We start from the raw sequence: 14,080 nt of genomic DNA on the forward strand, positions 1-14,080 counted from the left end.
TGGGAGTAGGTTCCCAAATGCTTATAAGTCAAGAGTTGAGACTTAGAACTGGATTCAACGGTCTTTAGGAACTTTAGGAGGGAAGATAGGAGGCTTGAGATGCTTGTGGTGGCCAACCTTGCAGAAGAGAGTTGCTGAGGTGTCCTATATCATTTGGCATTTCCAGTTTTCCATTCTTCATCTGTGATAAGTGCTGCCCTTGCTCCCCTTTGCTGCTAGGAAAACGAGGATAAAAAACAGTTTTTAATATTCTCATACTATTTGATTATTTTGTAATATAAACGAGAAAAAAAATAGCACAACATTTTGCATGTCTGCTCCACGATGGACTTTTGAGTCCAGAGTCTTTGCATCGTGGCAGATAAAACATTGCAAGAGAAAACTTGAGAGAGATCCTCACAAGCTGGTTTTTGTTGCTGCTGTTCTCCAGCAGGTGGACCTCGCTGTGGTGCTTCACTCCAGGAGGAAAGCAAAGCACTAAAGATTGAACTAAATGCAAATGCAAACTGCGTCTGGCAAATTCAGAGGAACACAAATCAAACAATTAGGCTCGCTTTCTCCCATTTTAAGTAAGTATTTCTTCCAGATGCTTTGATATCATTCTATTCCATTCGAGTACAGCACAGAAAAATATTGCCTCCAAATATTTCTCTGTATTGAATCTGTGTTGTGGACTCTACAGGGCCCGTATATCTATCAGTGAGCTTAGGTAGTTCTCTCTGTGTTTTTTCAACAGTTTTGCTCCTTCTTCAAGCTGTGAAACAGAAAGTATTAAAATATATGATGGTCCCTCAACTGATTCACCTCTTCTTGGACAAGTATGTAATGACACCGATGCAATCCCGGTACTTGAATCATCTTCAGAGACTTTAACTTTTCTCATAACAACAAACTCAGTGGATTTCTCACGATACTTCTTTGCCTTCTACTACTACTTTTCACCAGAAACAAGTAAGTCGGAACTTAATGCAGCCATTAAATACCATTTGAATTGCACCATTAAAAGGAACTTTCCCATTAAGGGAAAGTTTAGGATAACAATCAGACACTAACAGAATCTTTAATCAGTTTCACTCAGCCCTTCAGCCCCTAGAGAATGGTGTGGGGGAAAAAATCAGTGGAAGGACGGAGGCAGCAAAACGATAGTGCACTTGCTGGAGAGCCTAAAAAATGTCATTTTTACTAAGAAAAAATGATTGCAAAGAAGGTGTTAATGGGGACTCCACTTCTACTTACAGGCTTTCACTAAGTTTAGACAGTTTGCAAATACGGCATTTACCCAGAACAAGACCATCTAGTCAGAACTTCTGCTGAGTACAGGTCACAGAAGTCAGTAAGGGGTTTCATTCAACAAGCTCTTTACTTTTTTTCCTTAACAGTTAAGAATAGCTTGGACAAAATCAGTCTTAGCTTGGGACCAGATCCTTTGCTGATCTGAGTGCCATGGTATTAAGCTCCTAAAAGCTTCAATTTTACCATGTCCTAGTTTATGCTGCTCCAGTGTTTAACTGTGCTGCTGAAAAGTTGTGTCCTATTTCTAGTCTGCGTTTGCCTTTCTGAGGTTTCCACTGACTTGATTTTATTTTTTCCTTTGTCTACCATAAAATCTCTCTCAAACTTGAAGATTTTGCACTTCTATATAGATCATGACCAAGGCCTCATAGTTTTCTCTATTACAAAGTCTCTCAGGGTTTCTTTTGGTTGGTATAGCATTTTCATTACCAGTTTTTCTGATATGTCATCTAACTTATCCGAAATATAGATAACTAAATTGCTGACAGTATCAAAGCTAATTCATCTACAGCCATCTCAGATGTCACCAACTGTGCCTTGCAGATACACCATAGTGACAATAGGCTTCATTCTGTAATATCCACCTGACCTTTAATCAATTCCCAAAGGAATGGAATCCTGAAAAAACAATCCTGTTACTTACATAACTTTAGATCTTTAGTTTATTTTTTAATGGTTCGTTATATATACCATTATGTTAACAATGCATCTACTCTTCTTTTCAGGACTGGAAAATTGTGGCGGACAATTAACTGGTCCCAATGGTACATTTACCAGCCCAAACTACCCATCACGTTATCCTGAATTTACATACTGTGTCTGGCACATACAAACAGAAAAAAACTCAAAGATAAACTTACAGTTTAAGGATTTTTTGTGAGTAAATGCCCTAATGCTCTATTTCTCTTTTTTTCATTTTGTTTAAAGGCGTAACTTTAAACCCAGGAAGCACAAGTGCTTTCAAACTTTTAGAATATCTATACACTTTGAGAACAAACACGCCGCGCTGACTTTTATGACAGAGTAATCACAGTGTGCTTCACCTCGCTATACATTACCCTATAGCTCCTGCAGTGCCAGTCAGTGAAACACAGACAGCTCTTCAGGTGACCAGCCATGAGGTGCAGGTCCATTTTAAAACTACCCTGAATGATCTCTGAGGTGTAGGTCCATTTTAAAACTACCCTGAATGATCTGAATTTAAAGCCATCAGTAAAAATAAAGGTTTTGGTGCATAAGGAATGTGTTTAAACCCATCACGGTGCACTGGAATTGCAATTTAGAGCTGAGGCTCAAAAGAAGAATAAAGCAAGTGTCACCCAAAGTACATCTTCCTCAGCATTGCTGGCCATTGGGCAAAGAAGACAGTGCAGCACTGGCTTAAGTACTCCCAAGTACAAATGCTAGTGGCTGCATTGGCAAAAGGAACCCAAACTGGCATGGACCGGGTTGATGCCCCACACGTAGTGGTCTGGTAGCCCTTTTTTGCCTTTCCCTACATCAGTAGACACTGAGGAAAGTCTCAAGACCAATGGAATTCAAAGGGTAGTATCTTCCAGAACACTAATTGAGACATTCAGACTGCAGCACCTGTGCAAGAATTCAGTATGGAATGTATAGGGTTCTATAGGAAATCATCACCTTGATCACAGTCCTCTGAGATGAAGAATTTGCACAGTGGGGAAAATGTTCTCACCAGTCCCAGCCAGGATCCATCTGCTGATGCAGTCATCACCTTGATCACAGCCCTCTGAGATGAAGAATTTTGCACAGTCCCAGCCAGGATCCATCTGCTGATGCAGGACCAGAGATGTTCTGGAGGTCTCCACCGCAGGACAGCTGGTGCTTTACATCCAGGGCAGCGAGCACTGAGATAAGCTCTCACGTCGACTGATAAAATGGCAAGAGCCTTCCTCTGGTGACAGACACAAGAGACCTGCATAAGTCAACACTAAACTTTAAAAGCTCTTTAAGATAGATGATTACTTTTTCATATATCTATATATGCAAGAGCAAAATGTTTGTTATTTCAATGGAAGCAGAATCACACTCCTACATATTTCTTGCCTTAAAGATTTTCCATGCTTTATTTGGTTTTAATAACATCTATTTATGTGTTGTTTTACTCTATTCTTTTATTTCAATTGACTGTAATTCATCAGACATTTTATCTGCACTGGATCCTCTATCCAGTACAAGCAATGTTCTCTATACTCCCAGTCCCTTTAATTATTTTTCCTCTGTCTACAGCCTGGAACTAGACAGAAACTGCCAATTTGACTTCATGGCGGTCTACGATGGCCCTACCACGAACACCAACTTAATAGGAAAAGTGTGTGGTCGCACCCAGCCCAAATTTGAATCTTCTTCGAACGAGATGACAGTTGTGCTGTTCACAGACTACGCCAACTCCTACAAAGGATTCTCTGCTCAGTACACCAGCGTGCCGCTGCCCGCCCCCGTGGAGCCCGACAGTAAGTTCACTGGCCACATGAATAGGATGCTGTTTCTTGTTCTCACCCATGATTCTTCCCTTAAAAATATCAACAAGAACTGGTGGTTGATACTAAGGATTTAAGCCTTTTCATTGGTAGCCATTACCCTCTTCGCATACAAAAATCCACATTAGTCTCACCTATAAAGCATAACTTATTACCTGACCCATCTGCAAAAGCCTCTTCTTGCACTTTTTGGTCCTTTTTCTGGCCAGCACCAATGAAAAATCTGAGTCTTTCCTTCCTTTGGACAAAGCAGGCAGTTATCATCCTAGAAACGTAAAAATAAACTTTTAATGACTGGTTAATTTTACTGGTTTTGTTCCCCAAGACACTAAGGAAAATGGTCTGCACTGGTCAGTCAAACAGGGTCAAGTGTGTTGGAATTTTTTGTCCTCAGAGCTGGACCATTTTCCTTATTGGTTCGATATATTTGGGTGCCCATCATTAACCAAGGAGAAAAGGGTTAATAAAAGCCTAAAGCCTTGATAGGTGCCATAAATCAATTTTCCCACCCACCATTCTGCACCAGCACTTTGATTCCCTTGCTCTTTGGCAAAGGCTGCAATTCAATCTGTGTTACTGAATTTAAAATTAAACCATCAGCATGAGTTTGACATGGTCAAATAATGATGACATTTTTGTCCCGACTTCTGCATGGCCTCAAATGCACATCAGCCATTTCAGAGCAGGACAAATCAAGAACCGTGCAACAAGTTCAAGGATCTAGATCAAGCAAGAAATGAAAGCAGTTTGTGCTAATATGTTTTGGTTTTTGTTTTTAATTTCTCTTTCAACTGCAGCATTCCTTACGTGCACTTCAGACAGCATGACAATTGTTTTGAGCAAGTCTTACCTGGCCTCCCTTGGTTATAATGAAACCCACCTACAGATGAGTGATCCGTCTTGCAGCCCCCTTGTAACAGATTTGGTGACTTTTTCCTTCCCCTTGGCCAGCTGTGGAACAACTAAAAAGGTAAAGGGAGGAGAGAAAAGCTCTGTGAACGAGCTAACAATAGGTTATCTATAATTCTGTGCTTATGAATGATAAGAGCTTGTAAAAGCAGTTTATGAATAGCATCTGAATAAGCTGATTTAGTTTCACTTAGTTCATCCCATCGTACATTTCCAGTCTTGAAGCATTAAGAACAATTTTTCCTCTTCAAGAACCTGATGATTCATGAGCTTTTCAAAGGAAGCCCAGGAGAATCCACACAAATTAATGCCAAATTCCCTCTCCAAGCCAGGTTATCAGAGTAGCACAACGTTAGGTATGTAACTCAAACATTCCCTGCAAGTGACACGGCTGGCACTGACCCCGGAGTCACAAGGAAAGGGCAAAATCCCTAAGATGTGGAGTTTCCCAAGACCTAGTTCATAGCATTGTTTTGATAAAGGTGACTCAAGTATAACTTTGGTACTTTCCACACTCCGTGCCACCTTCCTTAACCTCTTCACCGCACAGGGTGGCTCAGTGCTTTGAAAAACCAGGAGGAGGGTTGATAATTGTTTCCTGGTCACAACTTATTTCACATTTCATGGGTACCTTGAGCCTCCCATGAATGCAGCTGGGCAGCTCTCTAATGTTAGTCCAACTGCTTTCGACTGCACGCCTCACACAACGGCAACTGAGCACTTCACACCCTTCCTTCCACAGGACGACGGTCACAGCATCACTTACACCAACATCATCTCTCTCTCCCCGACCGGCAACATCATCACCCGCCAAAAGAGCACACAGATTATTGCCAAATGCAAAATGGAAAACAATTCCACCTTAGAAGTCATTTACGTAACGAAAAACGATATCATCCAGAACACCACCGCCGTGGGCAGATACAACGTCAGCATGTCCTTCTACGACTCCAACTCCTTCTCCAAGCCTGTGCTTCAGTCCCCCTATTACGTAGACTTGAACCAAACTCTTTTTGCTCAAGTCACTCTTCATTCCACTGACCCGAATCTTTTGGTGTTTGTCGACACCTGTATAGCATCTCCTCAGCCCGAGTTCAGATCCCCAACGTATGACTTAATCAGAAGCGGGTAAGACTCTCAATTATTTTATGATTGTCTCCTAAAGCGTGAGGAAACATAATCTAAACGTCAACCACAGTTCTCCTGTTTCTTTCCCACTTTTCTTGAGTAGATTGTGGTTGAAAACTAAATTTCATAGAAATTTAAAAACATTACATGAACAGAACTAGGAAAAACAGGCACTGCACTGCAGCGGGGAGAGGAAAAAAATATATGCCCACATGTAAAAATAATGCCCTAGTTATGCTATTAGTTATAATATTGCAATTACAGTTAAGAATAGTTAGCAAAAATTATTATTGTACATGGACTACTTTAACAGCCCTGTAAATTCTGTTGCAGGTGCAATAAAGACGACACTGTGGTAACATACCCACCACTTGAACACTACGGACGATTCACATTCAGCGCCTTCAGGTTCCTGCAGAGCTCCCCATCAGTTTATCTCCAGTGTGATATTTTGATTTGTGACAGCAAAAACCCAAACTCTCGCTGCACCGAAGGCTGCATCTCCAGGCAAAAAAGAGCCATTTCTTCCTACATCTGGAAAACTAATACCATAGTAGGTCCCATCCGCCTGAAAAGAAATCTCAGGTCTGCTGATCACTCAGGTAAGAGGAATACGTAAATTAAGAACCTGATTAAGCTCTTCCTTTGTGCAAATCTTGTTCCCTTTGTTCCACTATGAAATAAGTGAATTACATGGTTTCAAAACCAGCGTGGCATGAAAGTTTCATTGAACCAGGTTCAATGAAAGTTTGTGTTTTGTGAGATCAGAGAAGTACTTCTCAAACGGACAGACTGATGGGCTTCTGGAGGAGGATGGTTGTGTTCTTTGAAGTAGAAAAAGTTACAAAATTAGCATCAGAAAAAGTTATAAATGGCAAGAGATTTCAGATTTTCAAACATGTTATTTTTTTGATGAGGCACACACAGGGACCAGGGCTCATTCCTCAAAGCCACAGACTAATTGAAGAGCACATTCCAAACCACGTCAGGCTTTGTTACAACCTTTTGTGTGTTCTAACAGTCCACTCTATTTCACTCATTTTTATATTTGTTGGTACGACAGAAAAGCTATGCCAGGTGATAAACACAGATGACTTACCCCAGAGGCCAGGTTAGACCCTCAGGCTGGACATATTGCCTATTAGAACCAAAATATGACAAGGACAGCCACCGGAGCAGAAATCAAAATGCTTTTAAATTAAAGCTGCAATGCTATTTAAGAGACAACTAAGCCTTAATGCCCCAATCTGCCATGCTCTCTAGCACAATTTGCAATCTACTCTATAGAGGTGTAGAGGAGCACTGAGAGCTAATGTACAACAGATGGCAAAATACAGCAAAAGCTCCTCCAAAGGGTTTGTATTGTTACTCCCCCTACACCCAGACTTCTAACTTTTATTAAGCACAAAGCTTCACCTGAGGAAAGCACATCCTGCCACATGCTTTCAGGTGTCAGATCTAAGAAGTATTTAGCATTAATCATGCTCTTAATAGCAATAAACATTTTCTCCCTTTTAAAAAATAATTATTAACCTCTCTGAACTCCAGCAGCATTTTATACGTGTTCCCATTCAATAGTGAAAGATTTGGCATCCATACACTAGAAACTGCACACATGCATAATGTGAAAAGGATTCAAGTGCAAACAGATCACACTCAAAGTATTATAAAAAACAGATCGATTCTCATAGTATGTTTCATGATTTACAGAAAAATAATGAGTTTTGCCACAGACCAGCTAAAGGATCATTAAAAGGCAGAGGGTTAGAACCACAATTTGTCTTTTGCCCAGTTTTGCTTCAGCAGTATGTCCCCCATCTGTCCAGGTGTGAAGATAATCCTTGGCAGGAACTTGGCTTCAGTGATACCAAAGTATTTGTTAACATCGTGATGCTCTTCTGCACAATTATTTATTACCAATTACTCCAGATTCAGGATTTGCAATCGGTGTGGGTCAACTCCTCAGGACCAAACTATCTGAAGAAATGCTTATTTAACCTTCATGTTTTTAATCTTCAAAACTGATTATTTTATTACCAATTACTCCAGATTCAGAATCTGCAATCAGTGTGGGTCAACTCCTCAGGACCAAAATATCTGAAGAAATGCTTTTTTAACCTTCATGTTTTTAATCTTCAAAACTTTAAACATCCCACTTTTGTTCTTTCTCCACACAGAATCCCTCACTAAAGCAGACGTCGAAGAAAGATCGAACCTGCAACAATACAGCTTCTACACTCTTTCATTTGTGGCTTTAATTTCAAATATTATCATTGTGGTAGCTGTGATACTAAAATATCACAAACGTCAGGCAGGATACGGCTACCAAAAAATCCAGACCTCATATTAACTACTTCAGGATATTTTGAACTTGTGTCAACTTCTATTCAAATTTGTCACCCAAAGAGGGGAGAGGTAAAAAACCCAAACCAACCAAAAAATATAACAACAAAAAATAAAATCAATAAACGAACACCTTGGAATATACACTTGGAAACATATTTTAACTTGTAATTAAACAAAACCTCTCAGCCTAGTAATCTTATCTTAAATACTTAGTTGTAAATGTATGTGCCTACCTCAGGGTGTTTCTTAAAAAACATCTAAACTAACTTTACAGGTGTAAAGTGACTTGTAAAGTACAAGACAATTTAGGTCCTTTTTTCTTAAAAAAGAATAAATTCTATTTCTATCTTTTTGAATCACTTTGAAGCTGCACCTGGCATGAGTTAAGCTGAGAGACAACTGCAAGACATCTGTTCAAATTATCCTCTCTTTAAAAATCTACTTTGGACTGCTACCATCAAGATCTGACAGTCTTCGAAAGACATCAGTTTTACTGGAGAAAAAGAAAATATTAGATAGACTAGATAAAGTTACTGTATTGTAAGTGCCAACACTTGGCTTGTTGAGTCAACACTTGCTTCCCCATCGATAGCTTTTGCTCAACAGAATTGAAGACAGCAAATACAACCAACGTCTGTGTGCCCAACCAAGTCCCCATACAGTCCAAGTTAAACTGTGCACCCCAGAATTCAAAGAGCAATAAAAAGAATGAAGTCTGAAGCCTGACATTCCACAAAAAAGGGACTTCAAGTCCCATTCCTACCTCCCCAAATGACAGTAGAACCGATCCCAACAGGTTGAAGTAAATATGATGCAGTAAGGCTACTTCTCCGGTGTAAAGTTGGTGAAATAGAACATGCTGGGGTAGGATCTGCTGTAGGATCCTCCTTGAGAGGGACCACAAATGAAGAACTTACATTTCTTAGGATAATGAAACACAGATTAAAAACAAGTCTGCTAAATATACTTTCATTTCAGTTGTTCCTGCATGGCTCAATTAATGTAAGAGGGGAAAAAATTATGACAGTCTTGTTTTAGCTACCACTTAAGGAGCCAGTTGCTATCTTAGGTGTCTGTAAAACCAGCAACGCTTTCAAAAAACCCAGTCCAAGTGAACTCTCTGGACCTGACTCCCTGAACAGTCTGAGTTGAGGCAACACCAGTACTACCCTTCCTCTTATAGGAGTAACAGACGTCGTCAACACCAGTGCCATTGAAATAAACCAAAAGCCCAAAGAAACTACATTTTGTTCCGGTGGTTACACACTGCACATCAAAAAAAATCAAGACAAAACAGTGAAGCGATTACATGCAGGTAAAAGATAAGCTGTAATTCAGTTTATTTAGAGTACTTCTCCATTTTCAAACTGAAAGTGGGAAACGGCATTTCATACAGCTTTTAGCAATGCTCTTTAAATAAATAAGCCACAAAAGGCATACAAAACTCTTATATTTAGGAAAAAACACACATTTTTAAGATCTTTCATAAAACTAACAACTGTGTACAATAGTGGAGAGAATTACAGTAACAAAAATGCAAGTCAACAACACTGAGGTTCTTTACAGTTATAACTCCATAAATACTAAGCTCTGTAAAGTATAATTGCCCTTAAAGCACTTACACTGAAGTCCTATATCTACATACATCTACCTCTCTCCATTAGAGAACCCTTCGTTAGAGTCATAGTGAGCTTGAGAGATTTTGTTTGGCTTTGAGTTCTGAACCAAGTCCATTAAGAGAACCATTTTATTATCTATATGTGTCTGAAGAGCCTGGATTTGGCGATCAATATAGTCCATTAGTTTTTTCTCCATCAGATCCATATTTTTGGAGATGATCTTTTCCAAATAGGAACAAATAGGCTGTTGTTCTACTCTGTGAAAAGAGAAAATAGAAAAATAAGTATAACCAATTTCTTAATGACAAGGGGCATGATAGAGATCTGGGCATTTGAACTTCTTTGAAACGTAAAAATCTCATTTATTAGATAATAAGCTTTGGAAGGTATTAGGTTTTTAGCCTTTCTGCCACATTTTAAATATCAGATTTTTTTTCTAAACATACTAGGGGATATAGTCATCTTCTTTCAACCTTATGCATTAGACAGCTCTGTTATGTATAACAAATCCCACACAACAGTGTACACAATGTTCAAATTCTGTCGGTATGGCAGGCTTTATTCTTTTCAGCCAAAGTGTTTCAAGAGTTATACAAACTATGCAATTCTTCATTTTTGCATCTGCATTCTTTAAAAATACTGCACTTTCCCAAGAGCTGGAGATAATCAGGCTCTATTAGGACCCTGATTCCTACACAACATTCCTACCTCTCCCCATTCCCCCTACCATTCCCTAGGTCTCAAACTGGGCACGCTACTACTGCTGCTAGGAATCTTGCACTGTAAATGCCAACAAACGAGGAGAAACAGGAAAGATTGGTGGGGTGAGATACACTGGAACAGAAAGAATTCAGGAGGCAGAAGTAGTCAAAATTGAAATGTAGTAATGGAGGAGTAAGACAAACTAAATTAAATTGAAGAAAGACCATACTTTTTTTTTTTAAATCATGAAAGGTGAAATTGAGGCAAAAGATACAGTTTAGTAACCACAAATGATTCTGTGATTTCTTCTGAAAAAGACTGCATATTCAAGCAGCTCATCTGAAAAACTGTAATCATGTTCATCACCACACAGCATTCAAAATCACTTAAGAGTCACTATTGCAGTTAATGAGAATGCTTCCATTATGTATTCTGTTTATGCTTCCACTTAAGAGTCACTATTGCATTCAATGAGAATAAAATGCTTCCATTATGTATTCTGTTTATGCTTTAAACTTGTCAATAAATACAGTAAAACTACTACTTTAGTAAGTGCACCAAATTCAACTTACCCAACGCTCTGAAGGCTTTCCTCTTTAGCTGCTGCATTTTTACCAAAATGCCTATCGCCATCTCTGAGCCGCAGATGATTTACCTGACTGCACAAGTTTTGAAGAAAAGGAAGAAGCACCTGTGGATTAGCTACGTTTGGGGTTTCGCTCACTTGCTCCTGTGCATGCAAAGATCCCATGACTTTGAAATAATTTCTGAGGTCGACTGTATTTTGCTGGGCAGTAAGTCTTTCAGAATCAGAAGTATCCCCTCTTTCAGGTACCTGCCTGTCCAGGTCACGACTTATTTTTAAGTCGTCATATATAGTTTCACTTTTCAAATGATTTTTAACAGACAAAGGTTCACTGGCTGATTGATCTAGTGATGTCTGAATAGCTGCACCGCGGGATCCATCCATCACATGGTCATCTCCCAGGTCTGAATTTTTCCCAAAGATCCAATTAAGTTTGTCTCCAAGAGGTAAACTGTTCTGGTGGGAAGAAAAACAATACGATTAATAATTAAGTATTAAAATATACTGGAAATTATACAATAATAACAATAAACACTTTATAACTCAACATTCTACTAGTGTGATGTCATTACAGGGAACATGCCCACCATCCCTGACAATCAGCAACAATGGAAACAAACAAAAGGAGAGCAGGGTGGCAATGAAGTTTAAAAATAATACAGGGTTCTTAACTCTGGACTTGGTGCATGCACAGTGACTCCTTGAGTATACAATCTTCACTACGCTCATTTAAAGGTGTAATTAGCTAAACCAGTATTAAAATGGCAGAAAGTGCATGTTAAGAAAAGAAAAATCAAAAATCTTTTTCACCAAATAATTTCAGAACATGCTTAACTGTCACGAAAAGCCACAGATCAGTACTATTTCTGTTTACAGAAAAGCACGGGGACTTACCTTCTGCTGAGAACGGACCAAGTCCATGAGTTGCTGAGCACCTGGAGACAACTTAGATCCCAGAAAAATAATATAGGGTTCTTAACTCTGGACTTGGTGCACACGCAGTGACTCCTTAAGTATAGTATACAATCTTCACTACGCTCATTTAAAGGTGCAAATAGTTAAACCAGTATTAAAATGGCAGAAAGTGCATGTTAAGAAAAGAAAAATCAAAAATCTTTTTCACCAAATAATTTCAGAACATGCTTAACTGTCACAAAAAGCCACAGATCAGTACTATTTCTGTTTACAGAAAAGCACGGGGACTTACCTTCTGCTGAGAACGGACCAAGTCCATGAGTTGCTGAGCACCTGGAGACAACTTAGATCCCATGGATTCCATTATAGTTTGCACTCTGTCTAGGTCTATGCTTGAGCTTAGTGAAGGAAAATCAGTTGCTAGTTTTGCAGACACCGTTTTCACTTGTACAATTATTTTACTGATGAGTACTCTTTGTTTCTCACCAATGGAGAGCAGCTATTGCAGGAAGGAAAAAAAAAATGTTGGTTAGAAAAAAAACAGTTTTGTGTTTGCTTTGTATGTATAAGACACTGCATTATTCTTCGAGACTTGGGAAAAACGATGCTGAACTATTTTCCAGAGAAATTAACCCGACTTCTTCTTGCACTTCATAAAATTCTGACTGGAACAGAGATGCCTGCATGACCCAAAGATAAATCAGGCCTCAATGTTCTAAATGCTTACGAGCAGTGGCCACACAGATTCTCATAAGGTTATTTAACCACATCAGAGTTAGCAGTTTTAAATACGTAGCCATTGTTGACTATCTGCAGTTTCCCTGGTTTATAAAGTTTTCTTCCCCTAAGACTATATTATCTCTCTCATATAAATATCAAGTCTTCATAAAAAGAGACCTGTGATACAAAGTTAAAAGGAGAACTCTGCTCTCAAGACAAAGTATCATCTAACAGACTTAAGTATTTATATGAAGTGATGAACTGTATAAAAACAACAATTTGACTAAGAGCAAGGCAATTTAGTCAATTAAGTGATTAAAAAGACATAGAAAAATAAAACAATTCTGTTCAACTCCCTACCTTAATTCTACAGGAGGCTGCAGGGCATTCAAACTTAAGGTACTTTCTGTATAAAGTAACCTTTTCAGTTTCGCTAGAAAAATAAAATAAATTAGTTGTGACATCGCTGTATAAAGTCCTTTTTTTTCTTTAGTTGAAATACTCTATATCAGTAAATATTCAGATAAGAAACAAAACTGACTGGAACACATTTCTAATGTGATATAGCAGTTTTAATGCTTTTATGCAACTTGTATTGAATCTTATCGGATACATATGTAAAAAAGGATTTGTATGTGTACGTACATTATCTACTAGAGAAGCTTTTGAGGTTCAGTACGTTATTCACACATCTTCCCTTTGGCTCTGAGTCGGCTGTTTTATTTAGCTAATTAAGCAGCAGATGTGTCATGTAATGACTTAAAAACAAAAAAGAAGACATTGCTTTAATTGCCCTGGCAAAGCATGGAAGCAAGTACTGAAGGGGAAAACAAATCCTTCTTTTTTTTTTCTCCACTTTCTCTCTTGTTCTTAAAAGTGTGAAAAGTGTCAAAGAGACAAGAGATCTGATAAAAATCGGCTAAAAGAGACCTGCTGAAGAGACTGAAGAGCAGATCTGTTGTCCAAAAAAGATTAAAAGGTACAGAAAAGCTTCACCTGCCTTAACTCCTCCTGTAGTCTTAAACAGCAGGATTTCAGAGGAGCGCTTTACGACTTAGTGAATTAAACGTCCCAAAACTAACTCCAAAAAGAACAAAAAAGGTAACTAGCACAACTGCAGCCTTCTATCTTTAGGGAGGAGGCAGCCCTTGTTGGTGCAAGCCACCAGGAGCTGTGCGGGGGACACCGGGGGGATCCCAGGCGGCTGCGGAGCCTTCGCCCGTTCATGGGTATCGCACAGACCTTCAGGAAAGCCCGAACCGGGTGGCTGTGGCGGTGCAGACATCAGGTCTTTACCAGCGGGAGCACCTTACAGATACACAGACAGCCGTAAGAGAAGGGCCGGGCGGTGTTGGGGGCCC

The 14,080-nt window shown here is 39.2% G+C and overlaps 1 protein-coding gene across 3 annotated transcripts; it reads right to left on the bottom strand.

The window, feature by feature from the left end:
* Window positions 1-9,487: 9,487 nt before the first annotated feature.
* LOC106889784 (chromosome unknown open reading frame, human C10orf88) lies at window positions 9,488-14,072 on the bottom strand. Of its 3 annotated transcripts, XM_014945196.1 has the most exons (5): window positions 13,365-14,072; window positions 13,080-13,152; window positions 12,292-12,498; window positions 11,071-11,540; window positions 9,488-10,053 (listed from the first exon to the last, which is right to left on the bottom strand). In XM_014945196.1, exons 3-5 carry the CDS (start codon window positions 12,361-12,363, stop codon window positions 9,825-9,827), a joined length of 771 nt encoding a protein of 256 aa, XP_014800682.1. In that variant the 5' UTR covers window positions 12,364-12,498; window positions 13,080-13,152; window positions 13,365-14,072; the 3' UTR covers window positions 9,488-9,824. The 3 variants fall into 3 exon arrangements, with proteins under 3 accessions (XP_014800682.1, XP_014800681.1, XP_014800683.1); XM_014945195.1 differs by having other exon boundaries at window positions 13,080-14,072; XM_014945197.1 differs by lacking the exons at window positions 12,292-12,498; window positions 13,080-13,152; window positions 13,365-14,072 and adding an exon at window positions 11,979-12,034.
* Between the last annotated feature and the right edge of the window lie 8 nt (window positions 14,073-14,080).

Source organism: Calidris pugnax, unplaced genomic scaffold, assembly GCF_001431845.1.
Source record: "Calidris pugnax isolate Ruff unplaced genomic scaffold, ASM143184v1 scaffold89, whole genome shotgun sequence".
Lineage (NCBI taxonomy): Eukaryota > Metazoa > Chordata > Aves > Charadriiformes > Scolopacidae > Calidris > Calidris pugnax.